The following is a 21,650-nucleotide window of genomic DNA, read 5'->3' on the forward strand; positions in this document are numbered from 1 at the left end:
TTTAATTAAGTTTATTTATTTATTTATTTTCCTTTTTGTTGCCCTTGTTGTTTAACATTGTTGTGGTTATTAATGTCGTTGTTGTTGGATAGGACAGAGAGAAATGGAGAGAGGAGAGGAAGACAGAGAGGAGGAGAGAAAGACAGACACCTGCAGACCTACTTCACCGCTTGTGAAGCGACTCCCCTGCAGGTGGGGAGCCGGGGGCTCGAACTGGGATCCTTATGCAGGTCCTGGCGATTTGCGCCATGTGTGCTTAACCCGCTGCGCCACAGCCTGACTCCCTCTGGGTGTATTTTTAACAAGTGTTTCCTGTTCCACTTACCAAAAAGTGTGGAGGGGGAAGCAGGACAACTATAAGTAAAAGCACTGAGAACAGAACCTGGCATATTACATGTCTATATTAAGAATCACCCTTTTAAAATCTCACACTGGAATCACCATCTTAGCAGCTACGAGTGCAACAAATCCTTTAACATGCATTACTTAGATCAACTCAACTTACTGTGGGTCACTGAGTGTGTCTGGCGTTTCTTTTAGAAGATGATCCTGCAGCACCTATAATAGAGGGAGAGAAATTCTAAAGGCTCAAATGAACGTTCACCAAAGCGTATTTGCTACAATAGTAAACTGGGATACATAGGCCCTAATACACATTAGTATAAATGGAATTAAATAAAGGGTTGCATGACCATACAAATAAATAACAGGGAGGCAGCAAAAAGAATAAAATACAACTTTCATTGCTTAAATACTTAAGATGATGGTTCAAAGAACTTACACTTGCAATTTCATCCTTACAAAATGCTATGGCCTCAGGCTGCTTGCTTGGCGGGAAGGCGGCTTCAAAGGCATCTTTTGCAGCAGAAGCAGCTGGTGTATAAGTATCACACTGAGCCATTAGCCAGTAACCCATTACACTTTTTAAATACGGAGCCAACTGTTTCTTTACTTTCAGGATAAGTTTTTCAAAAGCTTGCTGTGTGGCTTCTCGAACACGGCGGTCATGATCCTATTAAAAATACAATACGTCTTTTTAATTGACGATACGTCAATGTTTCCTTTTTATAAATAAAAAATTAAATAAAAAAAATACAATATGGCTTAAAATAGCTCTAGCCAGTGCTTTGGGAGGTGGCACAGCGGCCAAGGCACTGGACTCTCAAGCATGAAGTCCTGAGTTTGATCCCCGGTTCTTTCTCTCTCTCTCCTATCTTTCTCATAAATAAATAAAATTTAAAAAAAAAAAATAGCTCTAGCCTATGAAAAAACTGGGTTGTCAGAAAAGTCTGGATGCATGTTTGCATTGAAAACATCCAAAAAGTGGCCCAGAGGAGGTTGCACAGTGGGTAAAGCACTGGATTCCTAATCCCCGGCAGTACATGTACCAGCATGATGTCTGGTTCTTTCTCTCACTCCTCCTATCTTTTTCACTAATAAATAAAATCTTAAAAAAAAAAAAAATCTAAAAATTTCATGACTTTTGTGACAACACAGTAAATACAGATATCTTCAATATACTATGACAACCCATTAAGAATTCACCTTTGGCAAAAATGGATGGAACTGGAGGTGATTATGCTTAGTAAAATAAGTAAGAAGATGAAAAGCACCTACCAGATGGTTTTACTCATGTGTGGAATCTAGAGATCTGATATACATGAACTTGAGGAAAACAAAAATAAAAAAATAGAAGCAAGTAAATTCTAAGTCTTATGAAAACGCTGGTGGTTCTCTTTGGGAGGTGCAGAGGGTGGAGATGCAGAACTCTGGTGGTGGATGTTGTGGGGAACTAGTCACTGTCATCTTACAATCTTGCAACCTAATATTAATCACAAATTAAAAGAAAGGAAAATAAAAGAGATGGACATTTAAAAAAAAAAAAATTCACCTTTGGGGAGTCGGGCACAGCGGGTTAAGCACAGGTGGCGCAAAGCACAAGGACCGGTGTAAGGATCCGGTTCAAGCCCCCAGCTCCCCACCTGCAGAGGAGTCGCTTCACTGGTGGTGAAACATGTCTGCAGGTGTCTGTCTTTCCCCCTCTGTCTTCCCCTCCTCTCTCCATTTCTCTCTGTCCAACATCGATGACATCAACAACAATAATAACTACAACAATAAAACAACAAGGGCAACAAAAGGTGATAAATAAATAAATATTGTTTTAAAAAAGAATTCACGGGGTCGGGCGGTGGCGCAGTGGGTTAAGTGCATGTAGCGCAAAGCGCAAGGACCGGTGTAAGGATCCCGGTTCGAGCCCCCGGCTCCCCACCTGCAGGGGAGTTGCTTTACAGGAGGTGAAGCAGGTCTGCAAGTGTCTATCTTTCTCTCCTCCTGTCTTCCCCTCCTCTCTCCATTTCTCTCTGTCCTATCCAACAACGAACAGCATCAACAATGGCAATAATAATAACCACAACGAGGCTACAACAACAAGGGCAACAAAAGGGGGGAAAAATGGCCTCCAGGAGCGGTGGATTCATGGTGCAGGCACCGAGCCTAGCATTAACCCTGGAGGAAAATAAATAAATAAATAAATAAATAAAAATAAAAAATAAAAAAAAGAATTCACCTTTGTACAAAGCTAAACTAAATCCTGTCAAATCTACCACCACCAATTACACAAAATAATTAACTTTTCCTTTCTCCCAATTACTTAAGATTGTATTCAATTAACTAAGCAGTTCACTGTTGCTCTTTTGCAGCAGATATAAAAGGAAACTAACTTATCAAAATTCACTGAGCAGAAAGCACCTGACAAATCTCTTGGTAATAACCCCATTTCTGAAAATACATACTCATTAATGCACTTCCTATGACCCAACATGATCTGCTCTTTATAATACTGACAGAACATTTCAAGACACTCTCCAAAAATGAATCATAAATCTGACAGTTCCCATGACTGCAACTATATATATATAACAGAAATAGGCTAGTGAATTCTTAATACTTACAAGTGAAATTTTGCAGAAAATTCTTGGCCAGTAGGGAAGAACTCCTTTGACAATTTCTGTGTCTCTCTCAGTACACATGGTTCCAAATTCCTGCATAGCCTAAGAGAAAATAATTGGCATTGCTAAGGATCAACAGGCACAATAGCAGCCAGTGGCTATTCATTCTGTTTTAGAAGCTTATTCTATTTTAAATTAACAAGAGAATACATGGGGCACAGTAGTCAATACAATGGTTATGCAAAGAAACACTCATGTCTGAGGCTCCACATTCCCAGGTTCAATGCCCTGCACCACCATAAGCCAGAGCTTAGCAGTGCTTTGATGAAATAAATAAGTATAACAACAATAATGATGACAATAACAATAGTAATAAAAAGGAGAACAAATTGCTTCTGTAAAAACAATGGAAGAGATATCAGAATTTCTCCTAGTGTCAAAACGCCTAATGTGAAGTACTCCTCTAAGGCCAGTATGGTAGAAACCTTTCTCAGTGTTTCTTAAAAACTAAAGTGTATACTAACAAAAAAAGCTCATTTGGCAGTCTGGGAGGAAGCACAGCAGCAGAGTACAAGACTTTACATAGCTGAAATCTCAGGTCTGAGACCCAGCACCACAGCGGGAGTGCTGTTCTGATCTTTCTAGCTTTCTCTCTCATGAAATAAATCTTTTTTTTCTTAATTTCTTTATTAGGGATTAATGGTTTACAGTTAACCAGAAAAATACAATAGTTTGTACATGCATAACATTTCCCAGTTTTTCATATAACAATACAACCCCCACTAGGTCCTCTGTCATCCTTCTTGGACCTGTAGTCTCCCCACCCACCCACCCCAGAGTCTTTTACTTTGGTGCAATAATACGCCAATTGCAGCTCAGGTTCTACTTGTGTTTTCTCTTCTGATCTTGTTTTTCAACTTCTGCCTGTGAGTGAGATCATCCCATATTCATCCTTCTGTTTCTGACTTATTTCACCTAAAAAATAAATCTTTTCTTCTATTTATTTACTCCCTTTTGTTGTCCTTGCTGTTTATTGTTGTAGTTATTATTCATATCATTGTTAGATAGGACAGAGAGAAATGGAGAAAGGAGACGAAGACAGAGAAAGACAGACACCTGCAGACCTGCTTCACTGCTTGTAAAGCGACTCCCATGCAGGTGGGGAGCCAGGGGTTCAAACAGGGATCCTTGTGCCAGTCCTTACACTTTGCACCACCTGCGCTTAACCTGCTGCGCTACTGCCCAACTCTGTGAAATAAATCTTTAAAAACACACAGATAGGCTATGTTTGTGTATGTATACATGGATACATGAAATAAAGCCACGGAGTCAAAATTACAGGCTCTAGTAAGAAAAATTATACAGCCAGAATTGAAAAACAGATTTAAAAAGTGCAGAGAAACAAACTAAGTTATTCCTCAAAAAATCATGTTTAAACTAAGTATAAGTCTACGTATACGTGTTTGTCTTGGGCTGGCAAAATAGCTCACTTGAAGAGCACAATGCTTTGCCATGTGTGTGACTCAGGCTCAGGGCTAGCCCCCATCACAAAGAAGGGAGCTTCAGAGATGTGGTCTTTTCCACTCTCTCTCTGCTCCTATTTCTCAACTTCTATCTACTACTACTACTACTAATAATAATGTCTATGTGTCTGTAAATCATCTTTTTTTTAATTAGTTTCCCTTTTGTTGCCCTTGTTTTGTTGCAGTTATTATTATTGCTGTTGTTGATGTCGTTGTTGGATAGGACAGAGAGAAATGGAGAGAGATGGGGAAGACAGAGAGGGGGAGAGAAAGAAAGACACCTGTAGACCTGCTTCACCGCCTGTGAAGCGACTTCCCTGCAGGTGGGGAGCCGGGGGCTCAAACCGGGATCCTGACTCCGGTCCTTGCGCTTTGCGTCACCTGCGCTTAACCCTCTGCACTACCGCCCGACCCGACCCCCTGTAAATAATCTTAAAGACATATAATTTGTTATTTTTCTTTACATCAAGTATGCCTATGATTTCACTTTAACAAGAAGGTTCTCTCTTTTTATGAAGACAATAAAACTTGCTTTTAATTTTGTTGTGACATCTTTCTTAGAAAGTTTCCGCAGCACCATTCGGAAATCGGAATCTACAAGGCTATCTATTTCTTCAGCTCCTTGAATAGCAGGGACATAGCCAAGGTCACTCTGAGATGTTCCAAAACCAATAAATCCAGGCACGGTTCCCTTTTCTTTGGCAAGTAGTTCTGCAGCTCGGCCACTGTTTGAAGGCTGGTAAAAAGGAAGAGAAAAAGTCAAAGTTCAAAACTTAACTTTGCATACCTTATAAAGTAATTTTATTTTTTTTTTTACAATCCCCACAGTGAAATAAGTTCTCACTAGTTTCTTTCCTAGGCTAAGATTTCATCTACTGATGAGTCCCTGGTCATCTCTCTACCGCGCATGAAGCTAGCCCAGCCAGGCAAATGGCGCCCTGAACAGGGACTGGCATATGTTCTTAGCAGCACAATTTGTAATAGCCAAAACCTGGAAGCAACCCAGGTGTCCAACAACAGATGAGTGGCTGAGCAAGTTGTGGAATATATACACAATGGAATACTACTCAGCTATTAAAAACGGTGACTTCACCATTTTCAGCCGATCTTGGACGGACCTTGAAAAAAAAAAAAAAAAGATTTCATCTACTGTAATGTTCTGTAAAGTCAAATGTTTCTGTCACCAAGAACGTATCAATAACAATTCTAGGAATGACCCAGGAGGCTGTGCAGTGAGTAAAGAACATTAAATGTGTGGGTGAGGTTCCAAGTTCAATACTCAGTGCTGAACAGATCAGATGTTCTGACTCTCTCATTAATAAATGAATTTAAAAAGTGATTCTAGGAACTATTTCCTGGCTTCCTAGAGATCCAAATGTTTTTAACACGGGGTACATACAATTCATTGGTGGCTCATCATATCAATTTTTAAATTTTTATTAGTGATCCAATGTTATTTTTAAAATATTTTATTATTTATTTATTCCTTTTTGTTGCCCTTGTTTTATTGTTGTAGTTATTGCCATTATTGATGTCGTTGTTGTTGGACAGGACAGAGAGAAGTGGAGAGAGGAGGAGAAAACAGAGGGAGGAGAGAAAGATAGACACCTGCAGACCTGCTTCACCACCTGTAAAGCGACTCCCTACAGGTGGGAAGCCAGGGGCCTGAACCAGGATCCTTACAACTTGCGCTTTGCCACCTGCACTTAACCTGATGCGCTACCACCCAACTCCCGCGATTCAAAATTAATTTACAAAATTACCTATCAACAGGGATATAATTCCACATCCTTTCCACCACCAGAGTTCTGAATCCTAAGTCCCTCCATTACAAACCACTGCAGTACTCCTAAGGTTGCAGACAAGGGTTAATTGTCATCTCCACAACTACCTGTCTACATTTGTAGATAATTGCCCCATTTTTTCTGCCAGGTCCTGCCCTCTCTTCCCCTCCAAGGCACACATAACCCTCTTACTACATCTAAATATCTCTCACCTTTGCATCCTCTCTCTCTGGGACCTGGCTCATCATATCAATTTAATGAGCTATAACAGTATTTCAAAAAAAGAGAATAACTTTTTTAAAATAGTTAAGAATTAGTACTCTTATGATTTCACCATTTACAGCTCATCTTGGATGGAGCTTGAAGAAATCATGTTTAGTGAGAAAAATCAGAAACAAAGGGATATGGGATCATCTCACTCAAAGGCAGAAGCTAAAAAACAAGATCAGAAGAGAAAACACAAGTAGAACTTGGACTGAAGTTGGTGCATTGCACCAAAGAAAAAGACTATGGGGTGGATAGTGGGGGGAGGGATGGCAGAGGAGGACCTAGTGGGGTTGGATTGTTATGTGGAAAACTGGGAAATGCTATGCATGTGCAAACTATTGTATTTTGCTGGTTAACTGTAAACCATTAATCCCCCAATAAAAAATTTTAAAAATATATAATACTTTTAAGGCCAGTGATGTAGCATAGTGTTTATTCTAAAGACGTTTATGCCTGAAACTCCTTAGAACACGTTCAACCCCTGGCATCACCCTAAATCAGAGCTGAACACTGCTGTGGTAGAAAGAAGAAAAAAAATCAGTACTGTGTGATTCAACTTCCAGAGGCGGAGCTACGAGCAGCAGATCACTTTCCTCTCCTCTCCTCTCCTCTCCTCTCCTCCCCTCCCCTCCCCTCCCCTCCCCTCCCCTCCCCTCCCCTCCCCTCCTCTCCTCTCCTCTCCCGGATCAACTAGGAATACCAAAGGAGACCACCCGGACCAAAACAAGACAGGACTAGAATGACCACAGGAACCCAGTAAATCACCCGTGAGTACAAACACGCGTGGCTGGTGACAGAGAGGAGAGAGGGGCCTAAGGAGAGATTAAGTGACTGCTAACAGTTCAACAGTTTATCAGTGGAGACACCACCTCCAGTCTGCTCCACAACAAGGGGACAGCTGAAGGAAGGAGAGGACTCCCCAGAGACCCACCAAGTGCAACTCTGAGTCTCCACTGCTACTACCCTCAGAATCTGGAGCAGCAACAGGGTGGGACACCAGGGGACAGAGATCTAACCGGGAAACTCAGGAGAAGACCTATACCTTGGTGGCATAGCTGAGGGGCTGTGAAAGTCTCTTTGCATAACCACTGGATTATCTCTGCCACACCCTGCTTTATCTCTTGGTCAGGAGTCAGTGATTAAGCTAAGAAGCCTATTGATAGTTTAAAAGCCCTCAGGCTCCCATAGCCTACAGGGAAGAAAAAAAAAGAGGCTTTTACACCACTGAGCTCCAACTCAGGGATTGAAAAAACTGTTAACTTCCACCACTGTAAACCCATTAATTAAATTACTTAGACACAAGTCAATCCAGGCAATAGTGATCAATAATTTGAAAAGTACTGATAAAGGGAACTCATAACATAATATATAAAAGGGTTAAAACAACAAGAAAAAATATTGGAGACTCGAACCAGGACAAGAGTCCAGCTAAAAGTCCTCCAGAGGGTGAAGCACAAAACAACGAGTTCAACATCCAATCATTAGCTAAGGAAATAATAACAGGAGTGAGTAAAGAATTTGAAAAAATTGTAATCAGAAATGCAGGAACAACAAATGAGAACATGGAAGAAAATTCTAATTATCTCATGGTTATTAGAGAGCTGAAAGCTGAAATCGCTGAGCTAAGAAGGCAACTAGCTGAACAAGCTAAAACAGTATCAGAGCAGGGCAACAAAATAGATGAACTCCAGAAAGCAGTAGAGGGCAGAGAGAATAGAATCAATGAGGCTGAAGACAGAATTAGCAAGATTGAGGATGAATTAGAGACAACTAAAAAAGAAGTAAGAGATCTCAAAAAGAGATTAAGAGATGCTGAAAACAACAACAGAGTCCTATGGGATGACTTCAAAAGAAACGATATACGCATTATTGGCTTACCAGAGGAAGAAAGAGAAGGGGGGGAAGAAAGCGTTCTCCAGGCCATAATAGCTGAAAATTTCTCTAGTCTAGACAACACCAATGACATAAAGATTCAAGAAGCCCAGAGGGTCCCAAACAGAATTAACCCAGACCTAAAGACACCAAGACATGTCATACTTAGAATGGAAAGGAATAAGGATAAAGAGAGGATCCTCAAGGCTGCAAGAGAAAAACAAAGAGTCACCTACAAAGGAAAACCCATAAGATTAGCAGCAGACTTCTCCATACAAACACTACAGGCCAGAAGAGAATGGCAAGATATCTATGTGCTCAATGAGAAAGGCTTTCAGCCAAGAATACTATATCCTGCTAGACTGTCATTCAGACTAGATGGAAGCATCAAAACCTTCTCAGACAAGCAACAGTTGAAGGAAGCAACCATCACCAAGCCTGCCCTGAAAGAAGTTCTGAAAGGTCTCCTATAAACAACCAGACCACCACAAATAGGACATATATCAAAACATTCTAAAACTCTACAAGAATGGCGTTAAAATATCTTCAAACTTTGATATCAACAAATGTCAATGGCCTGAATTCACCTATTAAAAGACACAGAGTAGGAAGATGGATCAGAAAACACAACCCAACAATATGTTGTCTACAGGAAACTCACCTAACTCAACAAGACAAACACAGACTTAAAGTGAAAGGATGGAAAACTATCATACAAGCCAATGGCCCACAAAAAAGGGCAGGAATAGCTATTCTCATATCTGACATGATAGACTTTAAAATAGATAAGATTAAAAAAGATAGGAATGGACACTGCTTAATGCTCAGAGGATCAGTCAATCAAGAGGACTTAACAATTATTAATATCTATGCACCCAATGAGAAGCCATCTAAATACATCAAACTTCTACTGAAAGAGCTACAGCAATATATTAACAGTAATACAATCATAGTAGGGGACTTCAATACCCCACTATCTCAACTTGACAGATCATCCAGGAAGAAAATCAGTAAAGACATAAGGGAGCTAAATGAAGAGATAGATAAACTAGAACTATTGGACATTTTTCAGAGTCATTCATCCCAAGAAACTGGAATACACATTTTACTCAAATCCACATGGATCATTCTCAAGGATAGACCATATGTTAGGCCACAAAGACAGCATCAGCCAAATCAAGAGCACTGAAATCATCCCAAGCATCTTCTCAGACCACAGTGGAATTAAACTAACACTTAACAATCAACAAAAGATTAGTAACAGTCCCAAAATGTGAAAGCTCAACAGTACACTTCTTAACAACTTCTGGGTCAAAGAGGAAATCAAGGAAGAAATCAAAATGTTTCTAGAGTTCAATGAAAATGAAGACACAAGCTATCAAAATATTTGGGACACAGCTAAAGCAGTCCTAAGAGGGAAGTTCCTAGCTATACAAGCACACATTAGGAAACAAGAAAAGGCACAAATAAATAGCCTGATTGCACATCTTAAAGACCTAGAAGAAGAACAACAAAGGAACCCTAAAGCAACCAGAAGGACAGAAATCACTAAAGTTAGGGCAGAAATAAATAACATTGAGAATAGGAAAACCATACAAAAGATCAACGAAAGTAAATGTTGGTTCTTCAAAAGAGTAAACAAAATCCACAAACCTTTAGCCAGACTCACAAAACAAAAAAGGGAGAAGACCCAAATAAATCGGATAGTAAATGAAAGAGGAGATATCACAACAGACACCACAGAAATTCAACATATCATGTGAGGCTTCTATGAACAACTATATGCCACCAAGCTAGAGAACCTGGAAGAAATGATTTCCTAGATACCTACCAACTTCCAAAACTAAGTAAAGAGGAAGTGGATAACATGAACAGGCCCATCACAGCTAATGAAATTGAAACAGTTATCAAAAATCTTCCCAAAAATAAAAGTCCTGGACCAGATGGTTTTACAAATGAATTCTACAAAACTTTCAAAGAAGAACTAATACCTCTACTTTTAAAAGTCTTCCAGAAGATTAAAGACACTGGAATACTCCCTGCCAGCATCTATGAAGCCAACAACACCCTGATACCAAAAGCAGACAGGGACACAACCAAAAAAGAAAACTACAGACCAATATCTCTGATGAACATAGATGCGAAAATATTGAAAAAAATTCTAGCCAACCGGATACAGCAGTATATCAAAAAGATTGTTCATCATGACCAAGTGGGGTTTATCCCAGGCATGCAAGGTTGGTTTAATATACATAAATCAATCAATGTGATCCACCACATCAACAAAAGCAAGACCAAAACCACATGGTCATATCAATAGATGCAGAGAAAGCCTTTGACAAAATACAACATCCCTTTATGATCAAAACACTACAAAAAATGGGAATAGATGGAAAATTCCTGAAGATAGTGGAGTCTATATATAGCAAACCTACAGCCAACATCATACTCAATGGTGAAAAACTGGAAGCATTTCCCCTCAGATCAGGTACTAGACAGGGATGCCCACTATCACCATTACTATTCAACATAGTGTTGGAAGTTCTTGCCATAGCAATCAGGCAGGTGCAAGGAATAAAAGGCATACAGATTGGAAGAGAAGAAGTCAAACTCTCCTTATTTGCAGATGACATGATAGTATACATGGAAAAACCTAAGGAATCCAGCAAGAAGCTTTTGGAAATCATCAGGCAATACAGTAATGTGTCAGGCTATAAAATTAACATTCAAAAGTCAGTGGCATTCCTCTATGCAAACACTAAGTTAGAAGAAATTGAAATCCAGAAATCAGTTCCTTTTTCTATAGCAACAAAAACAATAAAATATCTAGGAGTAAACCTAACCAAAGAAGTGAAAGACTTGTATACTGAAAATTATGAGTCACTACTCAAAGAAATTGAAAAAGACACAAAGAAGTGGAAAGATATTCCATGTTCATGGGTTGGAAGAATTAACATCATCAAAATGAATATATTACCCAGAGCCATCTACAAATTTAATGCTATCCCCATCAAGATCCCAAGCACATTTTTTAGGAGAATAGAAAAAATGCGACAAATGTTTATCTGGAACCAGAAAAGACCTAGAATTGCCAAAACAATCTTGAGAAAAAAGAACAGAACCGGAGGCATCACACTCCCAGATCTCAAACTGTATTATAGGGCCATTGTCATCAAAACTGCTTGGTACTGGAACATGAACAGACACACTGACCAGACACACTGACCAGTGGAATAGAATTGAGAGCCCAGAAATGAGGCCCCACACCTATGGACATCTAATCTTTGACAAAGGGGCCCAGACTATTACATGGGGAAAGCAGAGTCTCTTCAACAAATGGTGTTGGAAACAATGGGTTGAAACATGCAGAAGAATGAAACTGAATTACTGTATTTCACCAAATACAAAAGTAAACTCCAAGTGGATCAAGGACTTGGATGTTAGACCAGAAACTATCAGATACTTAGAGGAAAATATTGGCAGAACTTTTTTCCACATAAATTTTAAAGACATTTTCAATGAAACGAATCCAATTACAAGGAAGACTAAGGCAAGTATAAACCTATGGGACTACATCAAATTAAAAAGCTTCTTCACAGCAAAAGAAACCACTACCCAAACCAAGAGACCCCTCACAGAATGGGAGAAGATCTTTACATGCCATACATCAGATACGAGTTTAATAACCAACATATATAAAGAGCTTGCCAGACTCAACAACAAGACAACAAATAACCCCATCCAAAAATGGGGGGAGGACTTGGACAGAATATTCACCACAGAAGAGATCCAAAAGGCCGAGAAACACATGAAAAAATGCTCCAAGTCTCTGATTGTCAGAGAAATGCAAATCAAGACAACAATGAGATATCACTTCACTCCTGTGAGAATGTCATACATCAGAAAAGGTAACAGCAGCAAATGCTGGAAAGGGTGTGGGGTCAAAGGAATCCTCCTGCACTGCTGGTGGGAATGTCAATTGGTCCAACCTCTGTGGAGAACAGTCTGGAGAACTCTCAGAAGGCTAGAAATGGACCTACCCTATGACCCTGCAATTTCCCTCCTGGGGATACATCCTAAGGAACCCAACACATCCATCCAAAAAGATCTGTATACACATATGTTCTTGGCAGCACAATTTGTAATAGCCAAAACCTGGAAGCAACCCAGGTGTCCAACAACAGATGAGTGGCTGAGCAAGTTGTGGTCTATATACACAATGGAATACTACTCAGCTGTAAAAAATGGTGACTTCACCGTTTTCAGCCGATCTTGGATGGGCCTTGAAAAAATCATGTTGAGTGAAATAAGTCAGAAACAGAAGGATGAATATGGGATGATCTCACTCTCAGGCCGAAGTTGAAAAACAAGATTAGAAAAGAAAACACAAGTCGAACCTGAAATGGAATTGGAGTATTACACCAAAGTAAAAGACTCTGGGGAAAAAAAAAAAAAAAAGACTCTGGGGTAGGTGGGTGGGTGGGGAGAATACAGGTCCATGAAAGATGATGAATGACATAGTGGGGGTTGTACTGTTAAATGGGAATCTGGGGAATGTTATGCATGTACAAACTATTGTATTTACTGTTGAATGTAAAACATTAATTCCCCAATAATAATAAAAAAAAAACAGGAAAGCTACCAGGGGAGAGAATGGGATATGGAGTTCAGGTGGTGGGAATTGTGTGGAATTGTACCCCTCTTATCTTATGGTCTTGTCAGTGTTTCCATTTTATAAATAAAAACTTAAAAAATATATAGTCTGGGAGTATGGATCAACCTGCCAATGGCCAGATCCAGCGGAGAAGCAATTACAGAAGCCAGACATTCCACCTTCGGCTCCCCATAATGATCCTGGGTCCATGCTCTCAGAGGGATGATGAGTGGGAAGGCTTCGAATAGAGGGGAGGGATGTGGAATTCTGGTGGTAGGAATTGTGTGGAATTGTACCCCTCTTATCCTACAGTATTGTCAATCATTATTAAATTAATAATAATAATAATAATAATCAGTACAATAATCAGTTAGAGTACAGCTTCATGCCTGCAGCTCCAGAGGTCGCAAGTTCAATCCTAGCACCATCTTATGCCAGAGCTGAGCAGTATTCCTTCCTACCCTCCACTCTCATTCTCTCATGATAAATACAATTTTAAGAAAGAACCAGTAGTGCTTCTTGAAACTTTTATTACCACCTTTATGTGTGTATGTATAAATGCACATGTCCTTATAGTGATGTAAAATTAACTGATAAGTGAATTACATCTTCCCATCCATCCATCCATCCACCCACCCACCCACCCAACAAGTATTTATTAAGCAATCACCACAGAACAAATCTAATGACAACTGCTTCTAGAGTGGGAGTTCTTGAGGGGGGTGACATTCATTTGCACAATCCAAAACACAGCCTAACCTCATTCTAGTCTAAGCTAGAATGGTAATAAATTGTATTATTATGAACAAAGAAATCAGACAAGGATCAGGAATACAAAACACACCTCCTGGGCAGGGTGGTGATGCACCTGGTTGAGCACACATGTTACAGTGCTCAAGGAACCAGGTTTGAGTCCCCAGTCCCCACTTGCAAGGAGAAAGCTTCACAAGCGGTGAAGCAGGTCTACAGGTGCCTCTCTTTCTCTCTGTATCTCCCCTACCCTCTAAATTAAATAAATAAAGATAATAAAACACACCTCCTAGCTTTGAATCACAACCCGTGATTTATGAGACTGATGTATAATATACTTAAGTACCCTTCAAGCAGTAAAAGTTAAGGGAGTAATTATGACAGAGAAATAATATAGTTGAACTATTGAAAACGAACATGTTCACTGCCATCTAAAAGGAAAATGCCTAATTTGAAGCCCAGGATACATTACAACCCACCTAAATGTATCCTCCTTACTTTATCTAAATTGTTCCTACAAAAAAAAAAAAAAAAAAAAAAGCAAGGGGGAGAAACTATATTTAGGAAAATCATTTGTCAAGGAATATTCTGCATGTTAGTTTTTACTCTCTGACCAAAAATGAGTGTGCAGCCCATGTGGTGGCATGATGATCAAAACACTGAAGATAACAAGCATGAGGTCCTAAGTTTGATCCCAGGCATTGCACATGCCAGAGGGATATGCCGGTTCACTTTCTGTCCTACCAATGATAAACAAATCTAAATTAAACAAACAAACAAAAGATATAAAAATTCCATTTTTAAAAAAGTAGTTGTTCATAAGATTAGAGCCTTGTTTCATCAAAAGTTCTCTACCTCAGTATTTCAAAAGTTATTGTAAAGAGCCCGTGCTCGTGGTCTGGGAGGTGGCGCAGTAGATAAAGCACTGGACTCTCAAGCATGAGGTCTTGAGTTCAATCCCTGGCAATACATGTACCAGAGTGATGTCTGGTTCTTTCTCTCTCTCCTCCAATCTTTCTCATTAATAAATAAATAAAATCTTTATTAAAAAAAAAAAGAGCTCATGCTCTTGGAACATACCTAAAATAGACTTCCTAGCTTCTTCCTGCACAAATACCCCTAACTTCATCTGCTCTATTCCTACCATTGGATTCCTGTTTATTAATTTGTCCTGCCTGTATATCTTACTGCTTTTCAGACACCATGCTACAGATGATTCCATCCTGACATCCCTGGGCAGGCAACCTCACCGATGTGTCACGGAACCCCACCTCTCCAGAGCCCTGCCCCACTAGGGAAAGATAGAAACAGACTGGGGCGTATGGAATGACCTGCCAACATCCAAGTCAGGTGAAGAAGCCATTACAGAAGCCAGACCTTCCACCTTTTGCATCCCATGAAGAATTTTGGTCCAGACTTTCAGGAGTCCAAGATAAATTCTAAACTGAGGGGAGTAGGGCAGTAGCGCAGCGCGGGTTAAGTGCATGTGGCGCAAAGCACAAGGACCAGCATAAGGATCCCAGTTCGAGCCCTCGGCTCCCCACCTGGGGGGGGGGGCACTTCACAAGCAGTGAAGCAGGTCTGCAGGTGTCTATATTTCTCTTCCCCTCCTCTCTCCATTTCTCTCTGACCTATCTAACAACGACTACATCAATAACAACAATAACTACAACAACAATAAAAAACAACAAGGGCAACAAAAGGGAAAAATACATAAAGGAAGAGGGTTGTGTGTTTTTTGTTTACCAGAGCACTGTTCAGCTCTGGATAGTGGTGGTGGAGGGGGTCTAATCTGGGACCTTTTGCATGTAAATCCTGTGTACTCGGGCTAAGCTATCTCCCTGGTCAGTTAAAAAAAAAGGGGGGGGGGAGTGCAGGGTCTGACACACATGCAATTTCATTGCTCCCAGGCCACTTTTTAATTTAGATAGAAACACAGAGGGAGAAATACCATACACCAGATGTCAATGGTTCTACTACATGTTGCCAGTGACTCAAACCTAGGATTCATGTGGCAAGGCAGGCACCTTATCCAATGAGGTATCTCTGCAGCCCACAAATCATGTATGCTGAGTCATTAATCCCTACACTGAATTTTAAAATAGTCACTTGGGCCAGTGAAATAGCATAATGAGTTATGAAAGAGACTTTCATGCCCGAGGCTTCTAGATCCCAGTTCAAGTCACAACACCATCATAAACCAGAGCCAAAGAGTGCTCTGGTAAAGGGGGAAAAGAAAAATTTACATACATAGATAGATGCATGTATGCCTATGGTCTTAAAAAAAAAAAGATGGTTTCATTCATGTGGAATCTTGAGATCTGATTTACATGAACTTACAAAAAAATTACAAACAAAAACAGAAGCAAGCAAACAGTAAGACTTGTGAGAACTTGGTGGTTATCTTTGGGAGGTGAGAGGGTGGGGACACAGAATTTAGGTGGGTGGGTATAGTGTGGAGCTATACAATGTAATCTTACACTCTTGTAACAAACTACCACTAATAAATATTATTCAAAAATAAGTAAAATATAGTCATTATATTTTGTTAATTCCTCTAATGTGTCAGATGCTTATGTTCATATTTCAAAAAACAAGAATCTTAAAATTCATGTCTTTTTTTAAAATATTTTTATTATCTTTATTTATTGGATACAGACAGCCAGAAATCAAGAGGGAAGGGGGAGATAGAGAGGGTAAAAGACAAAGAGATAGAGGGAGTCGGGCGGTAGCACAGCGGGTTAAGCGCACATGGCACAAAGCCCAAGGACCTGTGTAAGGGTCCCAGTTCGAGTCCCCAGCTCCCCACCTGCAGTGAAGTCGCTTCACAGGCGGTGAAGTAGGTCTGCAGGTGTCTATCTTTCTCTTCCTCTCTCTGTCTTCTCCTCCTCTCTCCATTTCTCTCTGTCCTATCCAACAACAAGGACATCAACAACAACAACAACAATAACCACAACAATAAAAAACAAGGGCAACAAAAGGGAAAAATAAATAAACATAAAAAATTTAAAAAAGAGAGACAGCAACACCTTCAGCCCTGCTTCACCACTTGTGAAGATTTCCCCATGCTGGTGGGGGCCGGGGGATTGAACCCGGGCCCTTGCGCATTGTGGTGTGTGTGCTCAACCAGGTGCGCCACCACCTGGCCCCTTAAAATTTAGTTCTATATAGTACACTTACTTCAGTCCTTCTTCCCTAGAAGCATCCAAGGAAGCACGTCTAAGTCTACAATCTGAAGAACAAACTAAGAAAGATCTTTTGCTACCTGGCCCTCTTACTCACCCCCTTCCCCTAGTATTTTCTCTGTCTTTCTCTATCCAATAAATTAACCGAAAAGAAGAATAGAGCAGGGCAGTGCTCTGGTAAAGAGGGAGGAGGGACCAGGTGGTGGCACACCTGGTTAAGCACGCACACATTACAGAGCACAAGGATCCAGGTTCAAGCCCCTGGACACCACCTGTAGGGGAGAAGCTGCACAAGTGGTGAAGCAGGGATGCAGGTGTCTCTCTGTCTTCCTCTCCCCTCTCAGTTTCTATCTCTATGCAATAATATGTAAAATATGAAAAGGGGGAGGGAAGAAAGCAACTGTGAACTGTGATAAAATATTGACAATTACTGAATTTAAGTAAAATGTATATGGGTTATAATGAAGCGGAGGTTGTTCAGCAGATAAAGTACACGACTCCTGTGCACAAAGCACTAGTCCCTCTCATTCTATGTCTTTATATGTACACACACACACACACACACACACACACAGTTATGGCTACTGTATTCTTGCAACTTTTTTTTTTTTAATCTATTTTATTTTATTTTATTTATTCCCTTTTGTTGCCCTTGTTTTATTGTTGTAGTTATTATTGTTGTTGTCATTGTTGGATAGGACAGAGGGAAATGGAGAGAGGAGGGGAAGACAGAGAGGAGGAGAGAAAGATAGACACCTGCAGACCTGCTGAATTCACCGCCTGTGAAGCGACTCCCCTGCAGGTGGGGAGCCGGGGTTCGAACAGGGATCCTTATGCCGGTCCTTGTGCTTTGCGCCACGTGTGCTTAACCCGCTGCGCTACAGCCCGACTCCCTCTTGCAACTTCTTATTTGTGAAATCTTTCAAAAATAAACCATTGTAAAAAAATTACTTCTAAATTTCAAGAGATTTTAAAGTATGCAAATAAAGCACATAACACAGTACTGGTATTAGGTGAGTCATTATTATCATAACTGGCATTATTGTTACCTTTCTACTTTTTATTTTTTCTTTTTAAAAAAATTTTTTTTAATATTTTTTATTTTATTTATTTATTCCCTTTTGTTGCCCTTGTTGTTTTATTGTTGTAGTTATTATTGTTGTTGTCGTCGTTGTTGGATAGGACAGAGAGAAATGGAGAGAGGAGGGAAGACAGAGGGGGAGAGAAAGATAGACACCTGCAGACCTGCTTCACTGCCTGTGAAGCGACTCCCCTGCAGGTGGGGAGCCGGGGTTCGAACCGGGATCCTTATGCCGGTCCTTGCGCTTTGCGCCACCTGCGCTTAACCCGCTGCGCTACAGCCCGACTCCCTTTTTTAAAATTTTTATTTACTTATTACTGAATAGAGACAGAGAGAAATTGAGAGGGATGGGGAGATAGAGACGGAGAGAGACAGAGAGACAGACACCTGCAGCCCTGCATCAACACTAGTGAAGCTTTCCCCCTGCATGTGGGGGGGACCAGGGGCTTGAACCCGGGTCCTAGTGTGTGCCCGCGCTTAACCAGGTGCGCCACCGCCTGGACCCTATTGTTACCTTTCCAAAACAGTGTCAGTGATACTGCTCTCTCTAGAACTGGGCTAGAAATGTGTGCGGGGGCGGCAGGGGAGAAGGCGCACATTTTCATGAAAGTGGACTGTGTTCTAACAATGACCATCCGTAATCCTATAGTCTTAGAATACCTTAATGATTTCTTGGGACCAGGCAGTGGAGCACGTGGTTAAGTGCACACATCACAGTGTGCAAGGGCCCAAGTTCGAGCTCACGGTACCCACCACAGCAGGAGGAAAGTTTCACGAGTGGTGAAGCAGGGCTGCAAATGTCTCTCTCAGTCTCCCCTTCCCCTCTCACTTTGTCTCTATCCAATAATAAATAAAGACATTAAAAAAAAAAAAAAAGGATTTCTTGGGGCCGGGTGGTGGCGTACCTGGTTGAGCACACATGTTATAATGCACAAGGACCCAGGTTTGAGCCCCCGATCAAACACGTGCCGGGGGAAAGCTTTCCAAGTGGTGAAGCAATGTTGCAGGTATCTTTCTCCCTCTCTATCCCCCACCCCGATTTCTGATTGCCTCTATTCAACAAGTAAATATATATATATATATATATATATATATATTTAGAATTTTTAAATCTTTATTGGAGAGAGAGAGCCAGAAATTGAGAGGGAAGGGGATGTTAGAGCGGGATAGAGACAGAGAGACACCTGCAGCTCTGCTTCACCACTTGTGAAGCTTTCCCCCTGTAGGTGGGGAGCCGGGGGCTCGAACTTGGATCCTTACGCCAGTCCTTGTGCTTTGTGCCACCTGCGCTTAACCTGCTGCGCTAACACCCGACTCCCAATAAATATAATTTTTAAAGAAATGTAAAAAGGATTTATTTAAGCAAGCACTTGGTGGACGGAGGGTAGATAGCATAATGGTTATGCAGAAAGACTCTCATGCCTGAGGCTCCAAAGCCCCAGGTTCAGTCCCCCACACCACCATAAACCAGAGCTGAGCAGTGCTCTGGTAAAAACAAACAAAAAACAAACAAACAAAAAAAAAAAAAACGGGAGTTGGGCGGTAGTGTGGTGGGTTAAGCGCAGGTGGCGCAAAGCACAAGGACCAGCATAAGGATCCCGGTTCAAGCCCCATGCTCCCCACCTGCGGGGGCGTCGCTTCACAGGCGGTGAAGCAGGTCTGCAGGTGTGTCTGTCTTTCCTTTCCCCTCCTCTCTTTCTCTCTGTCCTATCTAACAACGACATCAATAACAACTACAACAACAACAATTAAATTTTTAAAAAATGCACGTAGTGAGCTTCTACCATATGCCAAAGCTTGTTCTAGACTCCAAGCAGAAGAGGGGCAGAAAAAGACACCTGCTTACATGATACTTCAGGATTACCAGTGAAGCAAGACGTCTTAGCAAGTAAATGGAGTATGGAGACTGCTGTACCAAAAAGTCCTAAGTGCAATGGAATAAAATTAAGCAGGCAAAGCCAAAGAGAGTGGAGAGGGATTACAGTCCAGCGGAGGGAGATCGCGGGCGAGTTCAGGGAAGAGAATACTAGGAATTCAGAATCAACTGAGAGCACTGGGGAAGCTGGCAGGCAAGGTCAAGGTCTGGCGTGGCTACCAGCTGCGAACCTGGAGGAATGAGCTGCGGGAAGCGGGGGGAGTCGAGTTGAAATGGGGCGAGGGGCTGCCCACACATCACAGAAAGGGTTTTGCCCTTTAGCCCGAGGGTTGTGGGGAGCCACCGCAGGTTTCATCCTGGGATGAGAGCATCTGAGACACCTTGCCCAGCCGACTCACCTGAACGGCTGTTGCCAATGCCACCCCCCCCCCCACACACACACACACACTGTGCGGATAACCTTGCAGCTGGAGTCGACCATGGTAGGGGACAGCTGCAGCAAGGAGCGTCCCTTCTCTCCCGGCCCCCCAACCTGCGCAGAGACCCCGCAACACAGAGAGATCAAACCCGACACGCCAACACACGCCTTCCCGCAGCCGCGCTCCGCACACGCTCCAGACAAGCACCTGCCGGACCAGACTGTGGCCGACGTCGGCTCCCCGGCAGGCCGGACCATCGCCAGCACACTCACCCTCAGGTTCCCCTTAGTCCGCTGCTTGTTCTTCCCGCCCATGGTTGCGGGTCGCCGCCGCACTTCCAGCCCGCAAGCCCCCGGCTGACTCCTCCGGGCCACAACTTCCGGCCCCTGGCACCGGATGTGGGTCCACTAGAACAATTTTCCCCGGGACCCTCCCCTTCCGCCACCCGCCCCGCCCTCCAGTAACCCTACTTCCGCTCCCGCCTCCCAGCAGTATCTTTAAGCAGCCAGCCAGCCACCAGCCGCCGCAGACTTCATAATTAGAATCACGCCTGTCCGAGTGATGTCATCCCTGACCAATAGGAAGCTAGGCATTGACCAATAGGAACCTGGGCATTGGACCCCTGGACTCAAAAACTGCCTCCTGAGCTTTTGGGGGAGCGAAATATAGTCCCTTCCAACAAGACAAGAAAGAGGCTGGGAAGCAGTTTCACTCAAGCAAAGTCATACAGTACTACATCTTTTAAAATTCAACCTCTCTGGCCAGCAGAGAATTTTGCTCAGTGGGTAGAACATGTACCTAGGCCCTGGGTTTGATTCCATCCAGCACCATGGACAGCATCAAAGCCATTGTAGGCACTTCATCTCTCTCTTTATATTTCCTGTCTCCCTCCATCTCTGGATCTCTTAGAAATATAGAATAGTGGCCGAGGAGGTGGCGCAGTGAATAGGGTGTTGGCTTCACAAGCATGAGGTCCCAAGTCTAATCCATGACATTGCATGTGCGAGTGATACTTTGGTTTTCACCACCCCACCCCTCCCCCAATAATAACCAACTCTTTTTTAAATTAAAAATATAGAATAGGGTGAGGACGGTAACATAATGGTTATTTTAAATACTTTCATGGACTCTGAGGTCCCAGATTCAATCTACCTTACCGCCAGAGCTATGTAGTGCTCTGGTTAATAATAATAGTAGCATGAAGAAATCATGTTAAGTGAAATAAGTCAGAAACAGAAGGATGAATATGGGATGATCTCACTCACAGGCAGAAGTTGAAAAACAAGATCAG

The 21,650-nt window shown here is 41.8% G+C and overlaps 1 protein-coding gene across 1 annotated transcript in view; it reads right to left on the reverse strand.

The window, feature by feature from the left end:
- The window catches only part of LTN1 (listerin E3 ubiquitin protein ligase 1), a 70,904-nt gene extending 50,123 nt beyond the window's left edge, over positions 1–20,781 (reverse strand). Inside the window, exons 1-5 of the mRNA XM_060198575.1 lie at positions 20,632–20,781; positions 5,004–5,207; positions 2,952–3,050; positions 782–1,012; positions 506–558 (exon numbers count right to left, since the gene is read on the reverse strand). Coding sequence (XP_060054558.1) covers positions 506–558; positions 782–1,012; positions 2,952–3,050; positions 5,004–5,207; positions 20,632–20,673 — 629 coding nt within the window. The 5' untranslated portion in view covers positions 20,674–20,781. The remainder of the gene's footprint in view (positions 1–505; positions 559–781; positions 1,013–2,951; positions 3,051–5,003; positions 5,208–20,631) is intronic.
- Between the last annotated feature and the right edge of the window lie 869 nt (positions 20,782–21,650).

The sequence above is a fragment of the Erinaceus europaeus genome, chromosome 9, assembly GCF_950295315.1.
Source record: "Erinaceus europaeus chromosome 9, mEriEur2.1, whole genome shotgun sequence".
Classification (NCBI taxonomy): Eukaryota; Metazoa; Chordata; class Mammalia; order Eulipotyphla; family Erinaceidae; genus Erinaceus; species Erinaceus europaeus.